Source organism: Leptidea sinapis, chromosome Z (genome assembly GCF_905404315.1).
Source record: "Leptidea sinapis chromosome Z, ilLepSina1.1, whole genome shotgun sequence".
NCBI lineage: Eukaryota > Metazoa > Arthropoda > Insecta > Lepidoptera > Pieridae > Leptidea > Leptidea sinapis.
In genome coordinates, this window is record NC_066312.1 from 18509523 (window position 1) to 18531823 (window position 22301).

Consider the following 22301-nt stretch of genomic DNA (forward strand, 5'->3'; position numbering starts at 1 on the left):
ATGGCGCTGTTTAGTTCCAAAACACGCTAACAGATGGCGCTTTTAGTAAATGTTCGCCCCGCGAGATGGCGCTGTTTAGTTCCAAAACACGCTAACAGATGGCGCTTTTAGTAACTGTTCGCCCCGCGAGATGGCGCTGTTTAGTTCCAAAAAACGCGAACAGATGGCGCTTTTAGTAAATGTTCGCCCCGCGAGATGGCGCTGTTTAGTTCCAAAACACGCTAACAGATGGCGCTTTTAGTAAATGTTCGCCCCGCGAGATGGCGCTGTTTAGTTCAAAAACACGCTAACAGATGGCGCTTTTAGTAAATGTTCACCCCGCGAGATGGCGCTGTTTAGTTCCAAAACACGCTAACAGATGGCGCTTTTAGTAAATGTTCGCCCCGCGAGATGGCGCTGTTTAGTTCAAAAACACGCTAACAGATGGCGCTTTTAGTAAATGTTCACCCCGCGAGATGGCGCTGTTTAGTTCCAAAACACGCTAACAGATGGCGCTTTTAGTAAATGTTCGCCCCGCGAGATGGCGCTGTTTAGTTCCAAAACACACTAACAGATGGCGCTTTTAGTAAATGTTCGCACCGCGAGATGGCGCTTTTTAATTCCAAAACACGTTGACAGATGGCGCTTGCGCTTGCACACTTTCTGTGGATATAACTGTCATAGTTGTTTTGTATTTTTCAAGAAATCAAAGCAAGTACCAAGGTAGCGGGACTACTTTAGGTAACGGGTTATTTGCTGTCCTTAATAGGTAGGGCTGGGCGGATTTAAAGGTGAGAAATTGAAAAATATAAATATTTAATGACTACTTATTTATGTATTCATTTCTCAATCATACCTATAGGTAAGTATGATCGTATTTTTTTCTCTCAATTTATTGTTGCATTTTTTTATTCTCATGTATTCTTAGATGATACATTCAAATTATAGGATATGTATGGATAAATATAATAAGATATGAATTAAATTAGACCAAACTTAAAAGATCCACGTTTAATTCATCTTTCGTAAAAATAATCACAATAATTGTAAAGCGGTTACAAATGCCTGAAACAGGCCAACTGTCTTTATTGAACGTCAAAAATTTTTTGTATATCAAAATTATTGCCAAATCATTACAATTTTGTGCGCATCTTATTTTTATGTATTAGATAATATTATAACAGTAGTAATACGTCAATGTAAATAGCAAATACCATGAACGTCAATCATTGCAATTATGTCACAATTAATAAGTATCGTATTAACGTTTAATGCCTTGATAATCATACAACTTCTACATATTATGCATAGTCATAGGTTAAAATAAGATTAAAAATGAATTTTGTTCATTGATTATTAAATTTAGTTATTATCTAACATACTTATAAGATGACATATACATTGTAACATGACTATGCTTTATATAAGATAGTTATACACTTTGAAAGTTACTTAAATTATGACAGTTACAGTAGATCATAATTATGAATCCGTTATGAAATATATTAAATCTCAACATAACTTCAGGACTCTCTAAACAACACCGAACAAGCTAAAAGAAACTATAAACGTAAAATTAAATAACAAATTAATATTTATAAATTTAGCAATAAATAATCACAAAAAATAAATAAAACATTAACTATAAATTAAAATGATATATGGTTAATGATTTATTAAATTGATTGAACAGATGAATATAAATTCTGGATATGGAGACCGTGGAATGGAGCAGAAATAACAAATAATACGCTATACTTATCCTAAACTAGTCCTCTAGATAATGTTGTCTCAAAATGGATCTACTTGCAGACAAATAAAGTGCTAGAAACTTTAAACACTATAACTAAGGTAAAAATAGTGATAGTTTGTTCGTAACATCAATTGTAATATTACAGAAAGCAATACACTTTCCGCTTTTAAAAGTTGGCACAACAAACCTTAATCAGAGAGATGTAATTTTACATAAACAAGAATAATTATTATGAGTAAAAAAAGGGTGCTCTCTTTAACTTTAATAATTTATAGATTCCAATAATATTTTGTTAGTACACACTACAATTTGACAAATACTGAGCAGGAGATTCACTCCAGTGTAAGTAAAATTCAGGTTTATGTATATTGACTGAATACATGAAAATTAACCCTAAACGGACCATTACTAATGCAAACTTAATACATTAAATGCAATTTTTATTTATTCAATAAGCTAACTCTCTACCCAATCAGATACACAATTACAGTACCGTCTAACATTTTAAGATACTTGTTTATAAAATAACAACTATATTAATGTTTACAGTAAAAAGACACATGCCATTTAATATTAGGCTTAACCGCAAAAAGTACACATTTAAATTGATGCTTTAGTTGTGTAAACTATGTCCCATATAGACAAGAGAAAATATTCAAATTGATTAATGGATTGACAGATTTTTAAAGCAGTATTTCACTTGATTACTTGACACAAGACAATTTAGACGAGTTCTTATGTTCACTATCACTAAACAATTAGTAGTCAGACTTTATTCAGCCTTGTGTCGATGAAGTATAGATGTTAATATTATACAATCTTTTTATAATAAGAATAAAAAAGTGAAAATAAATATAAAATTTGTATAGCTGCAAAAAGTAATTAGATTATAATATAGGGAAGTCAAACTTAAATAAGAAATAGAATGTAAATCAATATATCTTACATATAACTTGAGAAAGAGAAACTAATAGCTATAAAATATATAATACAGGCGTAAATATAAAAATTAAATCGAAAAATGCGGGCAGTTTGCAAAACTTGACTTTCGTATTATTTAAATGATATACATAATACAGCTAATTCACTCTTTATTGAATAACTTATTTTTACCGATGGGTCATAAAGTACTTATTCCATTCATTTAATACGATCTTTGTTATTATTTTATGGCGTTTGACAGCAGTGGTACACAAGGTTATTGTTGATATATTATATCACTAGTCATTAGCGCTTAAGTTACAAAGTAAACCATGTAGACCACATAAATAACAATATAAGAACAAACATTCCGAATTTGTAACATTTTTAAGTATAATACATTTGAGTGATTGCAGCTACTTGGACTCAGACAATTATCTGTACTGTAACAAATAAATTTATTTTTTATTGCCATATCCTTGTACATAGACACATTTAAGCAGATATTTTGTTACTTGTGCGTTTGCTGCCAAACAGTGGTGCGTCCCCGTGTACCAAGCTTTGGTTATTACATATTATAAGCTATATAGATGGCATCGATCTGATCCGATAGGAATCCGTCTCGGAGATGCATGCGTTGTTTTTCACCTCGAGAGTTAATGGGGACTACACCTGGGTCCACTACCACCACTACACCAACTATGAGATGGTGCTCTTCAAGGACCGTGTTGGTGACTAATGGTACCAGATTCAGGGCCTCACTATCATTTCCATCCAGTTCCACGACAACTACTAGCAGGTTTGTCCACGTGAACACGGCACTGTAAAAGTTACATGTAATTAAAGTTTCAGATATCACTAAGGGATTAATTACTATTGAGTCTAATTTTATTTTTTATTGAGAAAGTGACGTGACGAGACGAGGAAGACATTCACGTAATGGTAACTCATACGCCCTGCCCATTGACGTGCAGTACCGATTTTTTATAGAAGACAAGGACAAAAGAGCGTTCGGGTCACCTGATGTGATGATCACCGTCGCCCACATTCTCTTGCAACACCAGAGGAATCATAGGAACGTTGTCAGCCTTTGAAAAGTGTACCTACGCCTTTTTTTGAAGGTACCCATGTGGTATCTTCCTGGAAATACCGTATAAGGAAGCTACATAGCTTGGTTGAACGTGGAAGAGTGTTTCTTGAAAATCGCACTGACGCCACAAATCCAAATAGTGGGGATGATATCCTAATTTTTTGCGTGTGGTGCGTTACACTGCCCATGATAAATGCGGCGATTCGAGCAGCTATTGATTGAAACAAAAATTTGGAGCGGCATCGCAATTGCGCACATCATTCTCTGGGATAAGATGTTGTCTCTTTAGCCCAGTGATTTATTTCACTAGCTACTGCGCCGTTCAAATAAAAACACAATAATTCTTGCATTTCACTCTCTCACTTCAAATAATGCGCCGGCACTGTATCCACTTACCCGGCATTCTGTGAGAATGCAGCGATGTTCTATATTTAAATTATGATTTATGATGAGCTCGCTCATAAAAATGTATGGTTGCTTGCGATATCACCCGTGTCTAAATGAACCGGATTTGTTAGTAATTTACTGAACATATTTAACTTTTTAGGTTGAAAGTATAAGCGGCTAGTCGATGAATTGGCTGTTATTTACACTTACATTTTATTTATATGTACGTATGAATAATGATAAAGTGTATACAGAACACATATATAAGTTAGACATTTTTATAAAAATTTATTGAATCAGGCGTTATTTTACGGAAATCCAATTGTTATGAGTTTTCTTGAGTTTTAATTTCGCTAAGATGTGTCTTTAACCAATTCAAAACGTATTTCACCACTACACGAGGCATTTGGCGAGGCGTGTCAGACATCTTAGCGGAGTTAACACTCAAGAAAACTCACAACATTGGGGTATTTATTTACGAAAAGTGCGACTCACCACTCGGCAATTTTCTTGTGACATCTCATAACAGAGTTCTCAATGTCGATGGGGTGGTATCTCATTCCTCTGAGCATGATGGTCTCGTCAAGCGCACCCACGACGAACACTGCGTCGTGAGTGTCGTGCCCATCTGACGTCACACCCAGCATGCTGCCGCAAGCGGACGCCAGCGACTCAGTGTCACTGTCCCTCGAGATCATCGACGTATCATCCGACGGTCCCGTACTGCTGATCTCTGTTCGCCTCAAGAAACCAAGGTAGCCTGTCCGCGCATACACTTCCCCCGTATTACCAGTAACCAGTTGAGCGCTGAAGTGATCGGCGTAGTCACTCTCGTCGCCGTATATTGTAAAGTAGCCGCTTGCGTTGTGTGGCGACTGCACCCAAATCTCACCCAGATGAGAATCCCCACACTGCCCCTTCGTCTCAGGATTGGCTGTGATAACTTTCACCCCGGGTAGCAACTTACCGGATTCCATCAGACACAGTGAATGAGGGCTCCCCCGTTCCACGAGCGACACACGGTCGTTTCGTAACGCTCTAAGGTCTACGTACACAGTGGATGGCTCGGGACTAGAAGCACCTTGCAAACAAATAGCAATGTTCACTCTACAGCCAAACGAAGTTGACACGGCTCTCGGACTTAAACCGAGAGCGGAAAACAATTTGGAGAAGGAATTTGTGAGGTTGATCCTTGGTCTTTCTTCAGCGACAACAACGCACGTTCTAACGCAGGCTAAATTAATGCCCTTTGCTTTCAATTGGTTCACCGAACTGCCCAATCCCTTTGTGCATAGTTCCATCACACCGTATGAACAAAATGTATCGCGGACTTTATACTGCGATACAGCGCTTAGCCAAAGCGCAGGATTTATCTCAACTTCCGACGGTGGGATAAGGATTGAATGATGACCAGAATAAATGCTGCTTAAGCACCACAGCGCAAACCCAAGACCGCAATATGGATCGAGACAAAGGGCTATGTGTCGAGAAGGATATAACTCACAGGCTATTTTCATTGAGCGACATAGTGAAGTTACAGCGGCATGGGACATTTTGATTCCCGCCAACATTCCAGTTGTAGAAACGCTGAAATCTAAGTATGCCAGCATTTCTGCGGTGGGTGCCCGATATAATATAGGCAATTTCTTTTTAGGCATGTCGTCGGTATCTAGTGTAATGGGCCAGGCCTTGCTGTCAATGACGTTGCTAGCTTCTTTCGATCGAAGTAATTTTATCACAGATTGATTGGAGAGGACTAGTGTCGCCTTGCTAACATCTACGATCATTCGCACGGTTGGTAAAGTGGTGTGAAGATTTTGTGGGTGAGGAGGTCTTATTGTGACCGGGACGGCGCCTACATAGAGACACCCGTAGAATGCGCAAATGAGATCAATTCCCGGAGGAAATATTAATGCGACATGGTCTCCCGTATTCACCCGACCTTTCTCCAGCAAGAGGTTGCCAATTCTTTCAGCCTTTTTGTGCAATTCAGCGCACGTGAGAACTTTTGTTGCTGCGCCTTTTGAATTAAGCAATGTGAATATCACGTGATCGGATGTACTTTGAGCGCGCCATCTTAGTATCTGAGATATGAATTGGTACTGAAACAATGAAAATATTATTGAAATGGCATAAAAATGTGATAATTTTTTATATTTTTGAGACATTACATAATGAAATGCATGCTACGAAATGAACGATAAAAATTATAAATGGTATTGTAATGTTTTTGCTGAAACAAAAACCTGTCAAATGCAACGCAAGATAGTTCTGAAATACCAGAAAAAAGACAATTAAAATCATTTTCATTTTTATCAAATTATTCAACAAAAGCAAAGAATTGGTGGCAATGATAAAAAATGTAAAAATTGAAAGGTTTTTTTTTATGAATAATTGAATAAGATGTGACCGTATCACCCAATTCGTAATAAACTCATGTTCTTAATTTTTAATATGGGATTAAATTATAACAAACCTTGCGAGCGGCGTCCGAGTCATCAGAATAGCCCATATCACGACCCTGAGCTGAAGCCAACCGATTGCCCTGGACTAGGTTGCCCACTATTACTGAGGCGGGGCCAACGTCTGCAACATATGTATGAAAACCACTGTCACCTAAGAAATACAGCTAATGTGTATATACACACCTACAAAAAGTTCAAATGAAAAATCGATGAGTGCAAGATTTTTTTAAACGAAATATGATTATTGTTCAAACTGTAGGTACTATAATTATAGTGTTATTATAATTTAGTATTACTCTTGCATATTTATATTGCTTCAGTTTAAAGACGAAGCAGATGGTGTGATGGACAGCTGTTAACATATTTATCTACACCCATCTTTTAAAGATTCTAAAACAGTTAGCTTATTGCCAACATTAAAACACTCAATGTTCTACTAACCAATACATCATCCAAACGAGTGTTGTAATGAAATTCAGTACAACATTACAACACTCGTTTGGATGATGTAATGGTTACTAGGACTGGTTTTTTTAATGTTAGCAGTAAGCTAACTGTTTCAGAATCTTTTATAGAGGATTCATATTATGGGTGTAGATAAGGTCTTGTATGCAACTGTTGATAACTAAGTATTAAAACACTCATGTGATACTATTATAAACCCACATTCGTGCTTTAGTACCCCTTAATACACAACAGTTGCATAAATAACTATTCCATTTCACTCATAAGTAAATTTCAATTATATGTGTATAACCGACATTCATACATACCTGAATGTATTTCCCTCGGTTTAGGCAGATTGGTAACACACGTATGCGGGCACATCAACACATTAGCCGGATGCAGGGTGCCTTCTAGGAACCGCCTCTTACACTCACTGAGATGGATACCCCCAAGAGGAGTCTTGGGTAAATAGTTCGGTTGTACAAGCGCAAGACAATAAATTCCCACTTGGTGAATGGAATCTACTGCTTGGAGCACTCGCGACATCCACTGGAACGACTGAGAAATATAAAATTTATGTATTAAAAATTTCACACAAACAATCAAAATATTTTAATGAATTATAAAAATGTGAACATAATTGTTTCTATAACAGCTATTTACATCAAGTACAGGAACGTGCTCTTGGCAGTTAAAAATTCTGACAGAGCAGGAATACACTTGAATTAGTTATCGTGAATCATTAATGTTTTTTATCAGGCTGTGATGTAAGAAATTTAAGTACCTCTATGTACTAGTAACTGATATTAAATGTGTTTTTTTAATGACAATAAGCGACGAGACGTACAGGACGTTCAGCAACAATGCAGCGTCGGTTAGGATTCTTGAGAAACCCAAAATTCTGAGTGGCACTACAATTGCGATCGTCTCCCTCAGATATGTGATGTTAAGTCTCGTCTGCCCAGTACTTACACTAGTTACGTTGTGATACCCATAATAGTATGATATATATATGTAGTTATAGTTATTACCTCTTCTTCCCCACAATCCGGTCGTTGCTCGGCGACTATACATATTCTTTCATCTCTGAGCACGCGCACGGAGAACACGGCTATTCGACCTCTGTATATAAACTTCATCGGCTCCACAGCCAATACAGTTGCAATTATGTCATCCATATTGTGCTTCCGGCCTGTCACTGTCATAAGACCATCGCGCGAACCGCACACAAAAACTAACCCTGTATTAAAAAAATAATAAAGTGAACTCCTTATTTTAAATATTTTGTGACGACGAATAACTACCGGTACCGTCTTTGTACAGGAATTTGCAAATTAAAATAAAACGTAATAAAAGGAAAATTCAAACAATCCTTATTCACATAATTTCGTTGTTAAGAAAAAATTCACTTAGAAATTAAGAATATTGATTGCTTCGTTACAGATACCGGCACAGTACGCAGCACGCTTGTCATTGGTTCATCTGAAGCGCGCATGGAGCCAACAAAACGCTCATTGGCTAGTCGGTCAATGCTTGACATCTATTGGATTAAGACTAGTCATTCGGCTACCTTATTATGATTTTTTTTTATGAAAATAAGGGACGAGACGAGCAATACGTTCAGCTGATGGTAATTGATACGCCCTGCCCATTACAATGAAGTGCCACTCAGGATTCTCGAAAAACCCCAAAAATTCTGAGCGGCACTACAACTGCGCTCGTCACTTTGAGACATAAGATGTTAAGTCTCATTTACTTAGTAATTTCAACTAGCTACGGCGCCCTTCAGACCGAAACTCAGTAATGCTTACACATTACTGCTTCACGGCAGAAATAGGCGCCGTAATCTAGCCGGCATCATGTGCAAAGGAGCTCACTGGTACTGGCTTTTATGCTATTTGTAAATTTAAATAGTTCATACAAAATTCAAACAGCTTATATTCATTAAGTCTCACCTCCAGGTCCCAGGAAGCCCAGTAGTCCACTTCTTACGTAATGTTCTTCACCAATCGCCTCGCCGTCGGCGTCAAACGGTTTCACTCGGAACACCGTGTTAGTGAGACCAGGCAAGCCCCAGTAACCAGATCCAGTCGCTCCGGACAGAACACAAATCTCGCCAACCTCGTCCGTTTTGCACAAGTACGCAGGCCCTTCCATTTTAACTACTACAATAACACCTGTTGAGAATTTTTTAATGATTTTTACATGCTAATAAATACTGAAATTACAGTTTTGTGGCTTGTCGATAACTTTTACAAATTTACTCACTAGCTCAATGACATTTTTAACTTGTAATACTATTATTAATTATTGTATTGTTTGGGAAATAAAGTTATTATTATTATTTTTATTCCATACATAGACAACGCACGTCGTATAAAAATAAAGCCTAAATATGCAACATGCCTCAAACTACACCATAATAATAAGCTTTGAATGCTATATACACTGCCGCATTTACTCCAGTTGTTAAAAATATTCTTAGTCAATATGGTAGTTGACACACGACTAAGGAGAAAGGTGTGCTTACATTGTCTGTAAGCACACTTTTGCCGATCCGCTAACAGATTGCGAATGATATGTACATGTGTATACATCGTCATTGCACTAGATATTTTAGATTTGGAAAATTTTTACGGAAAGAAAATTAAAAAAAATATTTGACATTGTTAAAACTTACTTTTATACGTTAATAAGTATATCTGGCAGTATTATTTATGCACTTACATGAAGGCATCACTTGTCCACAGTCCTGGAGGGTGAGTGATGTGAGTGAGTTCTCCGCATCCACCCTGACCACTCCATAAGACAGCCCCGCCATTGACAAGACCCCGCGGCCCGCCGACGAGCCACCCCTACCCGCGCGTCTTATACAAACCGTCATTGATTCACTGCTGCATGCGCACGGGCAAATTGCGTCACCACGCACGCCTGGACAGAAATAGTACACTTTTCACTCTTGCTACAGCTTGAGAATTCAGAAGCGATCGCTTTGATGTGTTATTATAATAGAGTTAAACGTGCAATCATAACTTCAGCCCTTCAACCCTGAACACAACGTCACACCTACGCCACAGTTATTAGTGTATGGAGAGCGATGCCACCATATTTCCCTCTCAAGCGGTTATCATCACGCCCGCAACGAACCACTGTCTTTTCGATTTTCCGTTTTTATATGTACGATTAGTCGATTCTCTTACGGCGGAGTAAGACATCGTGTGGATATCTTACACCTGCGAAACGTTCACAGGTTGTTTGTGTAAGTAATCAACTCGCACTATGCTTACAAGGGCTTAAACTCAGGGCGTTACGCAAAATACGCACACAGCAGACGTCGAATTAAAAGTTTAGAAGTTCTAAACAAAAATAGACCGTGAAGACCAACCTACTGGGTTAACTGATGGAAGAAAAGGGTAGACAAATAAATACCTGGGTAAAACTAGTTTGTATCTATTGTCTCGTTCTATAACGTTAATGGAGTGTTTCTTGTTTCTTATAAACCAGCTAACTCCACGATACCATCGACCAAATCGAGACGAACATAATTACAATGGTAGCAAATATCAGTAAAATTGAAACTTTGCTCTGGCAAACTACTCGGCAAACAAAGACAAGTAGAAGAAAGCGTTATAAGTCGATTTATTCAACGAAACCTTTATAATGTATTTAAATAATCCAAAACCGTAAAATAATAAAAAGTTCTCTGCGTACTTATTCGTGAACCGGTTCGACCTTTTTTCAGTTTCCAAGTCTTGATAACTGTGTTACGTTGAATGTTTCGAGGAAATCGATAGGTACCTACTTACCACTTATCCTTAAACTTGTAGTTGTTTACAAAAACATGATTTTTATGTTTACTACTTTACTACACTGTTCGGTATCTGTCTAGCTGGGCTATACCTATACAAGATATACTGGAGTGTTACTGGTGATCAGTTTTTGTTTTACTGGTGTACCAGAAAGGTAAGGAGTATATTACTTACTGTTGCAACCCGTACTAAATTATTTGCTGAGTTATTGGTGTTTTACGAAACCTGAAGTTCTAACACGTAATTAGTTGTCTTTAGTGGCCGACAACTTTAAATATTTATGCACTAATTCTATATCGCAACCGCTAGGGCTGTTATACAAATTGTCAGCTCTTTCGTTGCAAGCGGCTTAATAAGGTCTCAACTGCCTTCACCAATATTAACTGAGACGTGACACATTAGAATACAACCTAGGGAGAGGCATACCGCGATACGACTCCAATCACTGTGTTGGCCATCTTGAGACTTAAAGATAAACAGGAGATTTCCACACTATTAGCAAATATTTTTCATGAATACGACCTTATTTTAAAGGTTATTTTCAAGGGGCAACTAAAATCCAATTTAAAAGTGTTATTACCTTTACTCTGGAATACGGACAGGAACTGGTCGCAAGATGATAAGGACCAAGGGTTGGCACCGTCCGCCACCAACAGCATGCGAAGTGAGCTTAGTGATATCTCCTTATGATCGCGCGTCGCCAGCAATCCCCAATGGAGATCCCGGGACTTAACTATAGCCACCGAGGCCCTAAACAATATCATGATAATCATTACTTTTCTATCTTATTTTCTTTGTGACAGTAAGGGACGAGGTGAGCAGGACGTTAAGCTGTTGTTAATTGCAAAAGGCCCCGGCCATTACAATGCAGTGCCACTCAGGATTCTTGAAAAACCCAAAAATTCAGAGCGGCGCAACAATTGCGCTCGTCACCTTGAGGCATAAGATGTTAAGTCTCATGTGCCCAGTTATTTTACTAGCATCGGCACCCTTCAAACCGAAACACAATAATGCTTACACATTACTGCTTCACGGCAGGAAAAGGCACCGTTGTCGTACGCATAATCTAGCCGGCATCCTGTGCAAGGAAGCCTCCCACGGGTACCCTCTCTTTAGTCGCCTCTTAAGACACCCTTCCCGGTAGGTGAAAATATTAATTTAATGAATATGGATGTTTATTTAAACATTTTATTGTTTTATTAAATAATTAACATTAATCAACCTATAGAACAGTACCTAGTTTGGGGAAAGATAATTGGTGTAAATGTGTGTCAATATTATTAATTAATTAGAAACTCTGTCTCCACAATCAAAAACAATGTTCACCTAGTCTACGAACTGATGACTGACTGCTCAGTGACCCAAGAGAACGCTACGTTCTTTTCTATAAAAAACTCACTAAAAGCTAATGCCGCCAAAGTAAACAAATAACATAAGGCGTTTTACATGACATTTATATTGCTCGCTTTAATAACGAAACGTCCCATTTGTACGGGTTCACTCTTCTTTCTATCATAATAATAACAGAGCTGTAATATAACAACAGATGATGGTATAAGTTTATGTGCCTTGTTATATTTTGCCAGCAGGGATCATGTTAAATATTTCGATTCACTTCCCCGTTACACGAAATACATGGCGCATAATATAATACTCGTTAATTGAGAAAGTACAAAACTTACCTATATTTAGTGATCATATGCATCCAAGAAGCCGGGCTGACCTTCATCAGAGCATACGGTATGAAAATGACGTGCATTCCGTTGAGAACGCTGGCGAGCACGGCATGCCACAATCCAGTCTCTCGTTTAAAGTCGAGAACGCACACCATATGCTCGCCTTCGGTGTAGTTACAAGCAACAGAGAGCATTCGGCAGTGCGCTAACATAGATGCTCTGAAATCCACCATTACATAAACAACTAACAAAACAAAAATATATACTTAATCCCTAAGGAATATTATGACAATCATTACAATTCTATCTTATTTTCTTTGTGACAATAAGGGACGAGATGTGTGCAGTGTAACTCATGATTCTTTAAAAACCGAAATTTCCGAGCGGCAAAACAATTGCGCTCGGTACCTTGAGACATCAGATGATAAGTCTCATTTGCCCAGTAATTTCACTAGCTACGTCCCCCATCAGACCGTAACACAATAATGCTTACTTGTTTGTTGATAAAGGCACGGTTGTGGTGCCCATAATCTAGCCGGCATCCTGTGCAAAGAAGCCTCCCAATGGTAAATGCCCTTAGTCGCCTCTTACGACACCCTTGTGCCTGGGATTCCCTTTATATATAAGACTTAAGAGAATACAATTCGAATGTATAACAGATATGAATTGTCCATATATGTAGTACTTAATATAATCCTTTGAACTTCATTCTTCTTTGAAGATCCATTTAGCAGGGTGGTTATTGAGACCTATAGTGACTATATATTAAACGGGATACCGTTTTATAGACGAGCGAATATTGCGATATCGCCAGCGTCGACTTCCATTCCGTGCCATTGCATAGAATTTTAATAACTCTTTCCTCAGATGACATTAAGAATGTGAGTAGCCTAAGTGAACCCCTTATAGCATTCGATATCCGGTATTGAAAAGCTTGCCAAAACCGGTACCGGCGTTTCAGGGGCTAGCTTGTAACGAACGGATAGACCGACAGCCAGAAATAAAGTTTAAAATTGGTTCGCTGGTAGGTTTAAGTAGCGACGACAGAATTAATATGGATAGGGTAAGTTATGTTCACATTACGAACACAGACTAAAATTTTATTTATATAATATAGATGCAATTTGAATTTGAACAATAAGGTCCCGTCTTGATTCAATCAATAAAATCGATACACCTCTTTCTACTGGCACTGCATTAGTTCAGATTTCAAATGAAGCACGAATGCAATTGAAGTTTTCCAACAATCCCCCACATATAACGGGAGTGCAAAGTTTGGAACTTTCGTTATTCAGTATAAAGTATTGAACATACTCGCATCACATTGCGAGAGACTCGTTGCAACGTTTATGAAATTTGTACTTAGGTTTCGAATAGCTAGAATGAAATTATATTCAGCAACGTTCATCTATATATCTAAAATTAATTATTTGATAAAAATTATCATTTTTAAGGAAAAGAAGGACAAACGAACGTACGTGTCACGTGGTGTTAACTGCTCACCGGCGCCCACATACCTTTACAGCGTTAGAGGAATCACAGGAGCGTTGCCGGCCTTTAAGAAAGGTGTACGCGCTTTTTTTGAAGGTACCCATGTCGTATCGTCCCGAAAACACCAAACAAGGAAGCTTATTCCACAGCTTGGAGTTCGTGGAAGAAAGTTTGAATGGAAAACTCATTCTAAAAAGTGTATTAGAAAATATTGTAATTATATCACTTACCGAGTAATGATAACACCCATTGCGGAGCCATCGGCGGCAGATGTGTGTTCGATGTGCGCTGGGGTATCCTCCGCAGGCCTGGGCGGAGGTATCCAGTCGCGCGGAGGACGAGGTAGTTTCTCAGTAGACACCCAGTGAAGTGAAGGCCAACCACGGAACGATACCACGTCACCCGATGACGTCTTCGGAAGACCTGAATGATTACATAGATATGACCAGTCTTGCCGTTTCTTTTATAACAATGAGGGACGAGATGAGCAGGACGTTCTGCTGATAGTAATTGATACGCCCTGCCCATTATAATGCAGTGCCGCTCAGGATTCCTAAATACCCCAAATATTCTGAGCGGCACTACATATTTTGCGTTCGTCACCTTTAAATATAAGATGTTAAGTCTAATTTGCCCAGTAATTTCACTAGCTACGGCGCCCTTCAGACCGAAACACAATAATGTTTACACATGACTGCTTCACGGCAGAAAAAGGCGCCGTTGTGGTACCCATCTACCCGGCATCCTGTGCAAAGGAGCCTCCCACTAGTACAAGTTGGTTGTGCAAGACACGTAACTATTTATATATGATAAGAAAATAAGATCTCTCTGATAATATAATAATAAAAAAGTGTAAGAGTATTGAAATTATTTGAAAATTTTCTATCTTGTCTATAATTTATTAATATTTGTATTTGTGAAACATGTGTTAGGACGCATCTACATTTATATTTTGTATCTCTTTCCTATATTGTTCAGTTCTTGTGATGTGTTTGTTATGTTTCCTTGTAATAATAAATAAATAATAAATCCACTCAAATTTAAAACAGATATTTTTGCAGACACTATGGTATGGTGGAGATCCGTAGGAGAACCAAGGTTACCAACACAGTCCAAATGATTGCGGAACTGAAGTGGCAGTCGGCAGGGCAAATAGTCCGACGGACAGATGGCCGTTGGGGCAGAAAAGTCCTCGAATGGCGACCACGTACCGAAAGACGCAGTGTTGGTAGGCCCCCCACAAGATGGACCGACGATCTGGTCAAGATCGCCGGAATACGTTGGATGAGGGCAGTGCAGGACCGATCGTCGTGGAAATCTTTGGGGGAGGCCTTTGTCCAGCTGTGGACGTCTTCCGGCTGATTATGATGATAATGATGATGGTAGAAAATGAACATAGTGTATTTTATATATTAAACGGATGAGGTCAAATTACTAGTATTAACTTACCGTACCTAATAATAATATGCTCGCAATATTTTTTTTTTCAGTATATGAAACTTGATATAAAATACTCTGCACCTACTATCAATAATTGTGAATTGAATATCATGCAAAATGTAACGCTTACATCTTATTAATAATAATTATAAGGCCTCGTTCAGACGAGCATCAACAGCACATGCAAATTCTTATGACAAATGTTAAAAAGCAAAACTTCGCTACTTTAAATTTGCGGCTCAACGTGCAATATTATTATTTTGAGGGTTCCGTAGCCAAATGGCAAAAAACGGAACCCTTATAGATTCGTCATGTCTGTCTGTCTATCCGTGTTTGTCACTCAGCCACTTTTTTCCAAAACTGTACTGTTGAAACTAGGCAAGTAGATGTATTCTGTGAACTGCATTAAGATTTTCACACAAAAATAGAAAAAAAAAAAACAAAAAATTTTGGGGGTTCGCCATACTTAGAACTGAAACTCAAAAAATATTTTCATCAAACACAAACGTGTGGATGGTGCGCATCTTCGGATAGGTCGTTCAAATAATATTGAGGTTTCTAATATCATATTTTTCTAAACTGAATAGTTTGCGCAAGAGACACTTCCAATGTGGTAAAATGTGATCGCCCCCCACTTTCTAAAATAATAGAATGATAAAAAATATATGATGTACATGCAAACATTCACCTAGAATTGGTTTGAACGAGATCTAGTAAGTAGTTTTTTTATATAATAATTTTCCGATACATTAGCGAATGCTAAATATTGTACGCTTAAAATTTGAAACCTACTGTTTTCGTTGGATAAAATTAATTTACATAGAAATTATTCTTTTAAACTCATTTAATGTCTAGAAATACGTAAATACTTACTTATATTATGTTACTTGCTGCTACGGAACCCTTAATGGGCGAAACCGACTCACAATTGGCCGCTTTTTAGTTCTTATCCAAACCCGAAGTATAGCATAAAGCACTTGCGTAAAATATCATATCAAAGTGTCTTGCAACCAAAATGTGATTTATTACCTGATTCAATATTTTGCGAATGTGATTTATTGAGCTGTACATTGCAAATCCAATGCAATTATTAAATTCACGGAACTGCTAGTTACAAATGCATTCAAGCACTGATGGTGAAATCTAATTACAGCGTATAATATGCACCTGATGTTTACGTTATGTTGACTCGATCATTTAGGTGTGAACAGTCTACGTATTTTTTTGTGACATATTACTATTTTTATGGCATCTTATCGAAAATGTCATGATGCCTTTCGAAAGACAACTCTCACGGCATTCGACAACTTGCGAAAGAAAAACATCATTAACTGACATACAGCATGATAGACAAGGTATGCGAATCTAGAGCTGCTACATATTTTGATTGACAAGTCGTTATCAGTTAGCCACGGTTAACGTTAGCTTCTTACGGCCGTTCCGCCAATATTCAGTCTATCTCTTACTTGAGATAAAAATCATAACTATCATTGACAGCTTCAGATTATTAACTGCTAATTACTGACAGTAGAAGGAAGTAATTTATCTCTATCTGTAGATAGTATATTGGGAACGGCCGTTAGTATTTTTAATATTAAAATACACGTACTCACTGAAAAGTATAACGCGCTTTTAGGTCTTCTATACGGTATAATATTCTAAATCTATGGCCATAACGTCTTTAGACAAACAATATGAAGTTATTGAACGGTACCTAGAAATAATCACTTTCCTAGTTTTGATACTGCAAGTTAGTACAAAGTTTTAATCAGACGTAAAATAAAAAATCCTCTATACAACCACACAGGTCACAATTGTCCCTTTTGTTTGTTTGATTTCTGGATCTGACTAGCATATTATATAAATATGCTTAAAATAATCGTCACTATGAATATTTCTATTAAATTGCTGTATTAACTGTATGTAAAAAAGTAGAGCACGCTAGAAGAACATACAAGAAACACAACAGCCACTCTTTTCAATCAATAGAGTATTTTGTAATTGCTGTAATATACAAAGCAATTTAGTTTGCATCCAATATATGAATCGATTTCAAAGTTAAAAACGTTTTAAATATTAAACATTTAATAAATAGTAATAAAGAACAAATTCAGCATCAGCCTTTAGAGCTTGAATTCATTGTTTGTGTAAGGACTGGATAAGGCGATTCCTTGGAATGCATTTTATTAATAAAAACTGATACTCGCGACTTCGTCTGCGTACACACATGACTGAGCACGTAATGCTTATAAAAATCATTGTTTCTTAAAACTTTAATAACTTTATGATATCGCAATTTTTTTTAGATAAGGGCCAAGTGTCTAAGGAATAAAACTTAGACGACTTAATTGAAATCCATTAGCTTTTCCGTGATTCGCACACAAATGTAAATCTATGCCATTTTATTTATATGGATTCCTTCCTCACATTTAGACTAGAATACTAGTAAGCAGAACAATTACAGGTCCCTACAGACTAAACAATCATCTAGATACCGTAGGGTTCAATGAGCACCCCAGGTGTGCATTCCTTTCCGAAAAGGATGGAATAACTTGTGACATCCGGATGCAAGTGCATTAATACTGAAAGGAACGCTTATCTGCTAGGACAAAATATCCAGACGGAAATCATTGAGCAAGTTCCACCAAGCATGATATTATTAGTCTAATGAAAGCAGTTCGTCTGGGAAGGTATGGACGAAAAAAATTTCTGTGTTATCGCAGACATCTTTACATCATACAATAATTATTATATATAAGTTTCCACCATAGCTAGTACAAACCTACATTAATAGGAATACCTTTATTAGTATTAGAATCCTGTTTAACTTTCCAAAACGAAACATTTAGCAGTGTTTCAAATATTTAATGGACGTAAATTAAATAACTGCCGTCACTCTCAAAATGGCACTCTGTTTGCAAGTCCATAATATAATTCAATTACGTTTAATCCAGCGTCACACCACAATTATTGTCAACCTACTGCAAATTGTAGTTGTAGCAATAAAGCAATGCGTTCATCGGAAATATTCAGGTAGATATTGATTTTCAACGAAACAAAATTAAATTTCAGTTAAACGATGCATACGTACAGCAACCTAGACTAATTAATAAATTTACGTTGATAGATCAAAACATGGATGCGTGAATGGAAGTAGAATATATTATAAGCATTCTGCGAAAAATCTGCAATATGCAAATAAAATTAAAGGTTTTTTATAATATAAACGAGCATGATTTTCCCGTGATGGAAAGTGGTGAGGCAACTGCCTAAGGGCATCCGCAATACCGAGGGTCAAGAGATGCGTTGCCAGCCTTTTAATTTGTGAGTATGCTCTTATCTTGAAGGTCCCTAAGTCGTATCTTCAAAAAACTTCAGCCGCGGTAATTAAATTCACAAAATGGTTGGCCGATGCAAGAAATTTCTCGCAAAACCCGCGGTTGCAGAATGCCAGATTTCAACATGATGCGGGTGAAATTTTGCATTTTTACGTAATGTCCAGTGGTGGAATTCGACTGCTGGTATTGTCATGTCTTACGGAATTATATTGTGGGGTATGGCTGCAGATATTGACAACATATTTGTGCTGCTGAAAAGAGCAATTCGAGCAGTCTATAAAATGCGTTCAAGGGATTTATTGAGAGAAAAGTTTGGTGAAATAAATATTATGGCAGTACACAGCCAGCACATATACGAGAACCTCCTATACGTTCATAAAAATATTAGCCAATTTAAAAAGGATAGTGATGTACACATTGTCAATACTTGAAACAAACATAAACTCGCAATTCCATCTACTAGGCTCCGTAAAATTGCTAAATCTTTTAAAGTGGGTTGTGTTATATTTTATAATAAACTCCCAAATTAAATTAAAATATTACCTATTAAAAATTTAAATGTATCGTAAAAAATAAATTAACATCTAAGGCATATTATAATGTGAAAGATTATTTGAATGATAAAGATACTTGGAATTAATGTTCTAAATTTTGTTAATGAATATTGTTATACTCATTTGAATGCTATTGTAACTTTTGTACTTCATCCTGACTTGCACTAAATAACTTATAAAGTTTAACAGTGAATAAAGATTTTTTGACTTTGACTTTATCAACCCGATCACCTAATCTGAGCACTCTCCATGATACAATTTGTACAAGATGCAAAGAGAACCCACATCACTACGCAATACTAAAGAATCTAGCCGATCGGGGATGACTTGATTATGGATGATTCGAGTCCCTCTTCGTTGTATGCGGTCAAACGAAAGAGGAAGCCAGCCCCGCGGTGGTAACAGTACTCCATGTGACTTGTACTTAGTAACAGTCTCGTTTTGTTTAGTACACTAAGTTTTTTAGAGCTTTTCACATTGACTTTTTCTACCGAGTGATCTGATATATCATCGCAGTGTATGCCGATACTCGGTGAGGCGAGTGATCTCGATTTGATTGAATGTGACAAAGGGTGATGTATATTTTTCCTACAATACGTTGAAAACATTAGTCTTGTGCTTACAGGATCCTACAATACTCATAAATTTTCTGATATATCTTTATTTAAAGTTGCCGTTAGTGAAAAATCGAAACCATGCTTAATCATTTCGTTGTCCGTCTGGGTGCATAATCCCTTTCAAATATGAATTCCTGCCAAAACTTATAATAAGCCTCGGCATGTTTCTCATGTGACATGGAAGTAATTTAATGCGAGGTATGAATTTATTATATTTAAAGCTTAGACAAATCTAGTCGCCCTTTGTATGTGGTAGATAATTATTATCTACGTACCTTTTAAACAGGCATCAGACGTAAGCGCGTATTGAATACCGCACGAGCCGAGCAGAAATCCGACCTGTTGTAAGCCAGCGTCTCTTCTTGTCAATGGCACTTCGATCGGCACCGGTACCACTCCCGCTTGAAGACATCCGTAGAACGCGCACATGAAGTTTATCGGGTCATTGTTTGGATAAACTAACGCAGCTCTGTCTCCGGGTTTCAGCGTATTATCGCCAGTTAATGGTCCACCACTAGTCGCTTTCGACGTGAATGTTTTATTGAGCAATGCGTGAGCAATCTTCAGTGAACGGCTGAGTAGCTTTCCTGTTGGGAATTTTCGCAATTAGTCCTTAGCTAAGGATATTTCTAAACATGGGTTCCTTGAAACAACAAAATGCACGATCGATACTGGATCGACTTGTTAAATTGTGCACATTATGTACATATTTTTTTTGTAAACATTTATTCAACCTTCATTTAACAAACGATAAACCAGGATGCCGGCTAGTTATGGGTACCACAACGACGCCATTATCTGCCGTGAAACAGTAATGTATAAGCATTACTGTGATTCGGTCTGAAGGGCACCGCAGCTAGTGAAATTACTGGGCAAACGAGACTTAAAACCTTTTGTCTCAGAGCGACGGAGAGCAGACGAGCGCAATTGTATTGCTGCTCAGAATTTTTGGGTTTGTCGTGAATCCTTAGCGCCACTGCATTGTAATAGACAAGGCGTTTCAATTACCATAAGCTGAACGTCGTGCTCGTCTCGTCCCTTATTGTCATAAAAGTAACAAGAACGCATAGATAAATACGTATCGTTAAAAAAAATCTATAATATTTTTACATCCAAGCTATGGAGTAAACTTATTGGATAGTGTTTACAGTCGGTATACGCAGATACGACATTAGTACCTTGGTAGCGAGTACACCTATAAGGCCGGTTAACTATGATTTCTCGGTTGTTGTAAGAGAGTATAGGAATCGGTAATCACTCACTATGAGGTAACCCGTAGACCTGTATATCTTCTCGTACCTATTTTTTTAAACAAGCAGTTTTGCAATATTCAAAACATCCCCTTTCTGTCGCTTACAAACATTCACCTCAAATTTTATTTTTATTTTCTTCCCAACAAGACCATTTATTTCATATACAAAGCTATGCCTCAACAGTCTGTGCTGTTTACCGTCCAGGAAATCCCTCGTTAGCAGACTACCTCGAGTACCGCTGTCAGCCGTGCCATGGTGACATGTAAAACCGGCTATCATAGTTAAATGTGTATGTTGATCGTGGAAGAGTTACTTTATATACAGATAGTCCATTACCAGTATCTTTTATCGGAACTGTACCATAAATTAAAAATGAACCTTTTAGAAATGTTTCTAATTGAGTTTACAAGTTAAGCTAAGTTAATTAATCTATATAGAATTTTTTTTGTGCAAGCTTACCGTATGTCAGTGAATTACTAAGTTTTCCGTTGGGGTCTAGTACCGTCGCAACATTGGCTTTGAACGAAGCCGTCCCGTATCTCTGTAGAGCAGCTTCCAAGTTTCTCGGCAGACCCGTTGGCACTACAAGCTGTTCTCCAACCGCCGGGGTCATAGTTCCTCCTTCGGGCTTAGGTGCGTTAGGATCCTTTGGATTCGCTGCGAGTTCCAATTCGATGTCGTCGTCTTCGTAAAATTCCGGCAACGGTCGTCGTTTGGGCCGCTTGAGTGTGTTGAGAAGCTGTTGTATTTTAGCTGAGACCTAATGACGAAATAATTTAACATCACATTAATTTGCCTATCACTAACTATTAGTTAGCCCCTATAAATAAGTAAAATAACATTTTTATAATTTAGCCTTTTGTGTATCAATTTTGTGTATAAGTTGTCTTTTGAAGAAATTTTTATACTATGTATCATTCGTTCTAACCGTTTCCTAAAACATTTATTCCATTTCAAAATTGGGGTGTTCGGTATGGTTTATTTTAAATCGTCGAAAGCTTTAACAGAGTTGAGCTTTTGACCACAAAGTTTTCGTAATATTAGGAAATGTAAATAAATTTTAAGGGATTAAATTAGGACT

At 37.4% G+C, this 22301-nt stretch overlaps 1 protein-coding gene across 4 annotated transcripts in view; it reads right to left on the reverse strand.

The window, feature by feature from the left end:
- Window positions 1-975: 975 nt before the first annotated feature.
- LOC126978420 (disco-interacting protein 2) overlaps window positions 976-22301 on the reverse strand; it is a 73597-nt gene continuing 52271 nt past the window's right edge. For all 4 annotated transcript variants that reach the window (XM_050827193.1, XM_050827192.1, XM_050827191.1 and 1 more), the window contains 12 exons: window positions 21680-21980; window positions 20243-20554; window positions 14249-14441; window positions 12534-12746; window positions 11432-11601; window positions 9770-9973; window positions 8998-9219; window positions 8074-8282; window positions 7369-7600; window positions 6607-6716; window positions 4626-6232; window positions 976-3474 (listed from right to left, as the gene is read on the reverse strand). In XM_050827193.1, coding sequence (XP_050683150.1) covers window positions 3222-3474; window positions 4626-6232; window positions 6607-6716; window positions 7369-7600; window positions 8074-8282; window positions 8998-9219; window positions 9770-9973; window positions 11432-11601; window positions 12534-12746; window positions 14249-14441; window positions 20243-20554; window positions 21680-21980 — 4026 coding nt within the window. In that variant the 3' untranslated portion in view covers window positions 976-3221. The remainder of the gene's footprint in view (window positions 3475-4625; window positions 6233-6606; window positions 6717-7368; window positions 7601-8073; window positions 8283-8997; window positions 9220-9769; window positions 9974-11431; window positions 11602-12533; window positions 12747-14248; window positions 14442-20242; window positions 20555-21679; window positions 21981-22301) is intronic.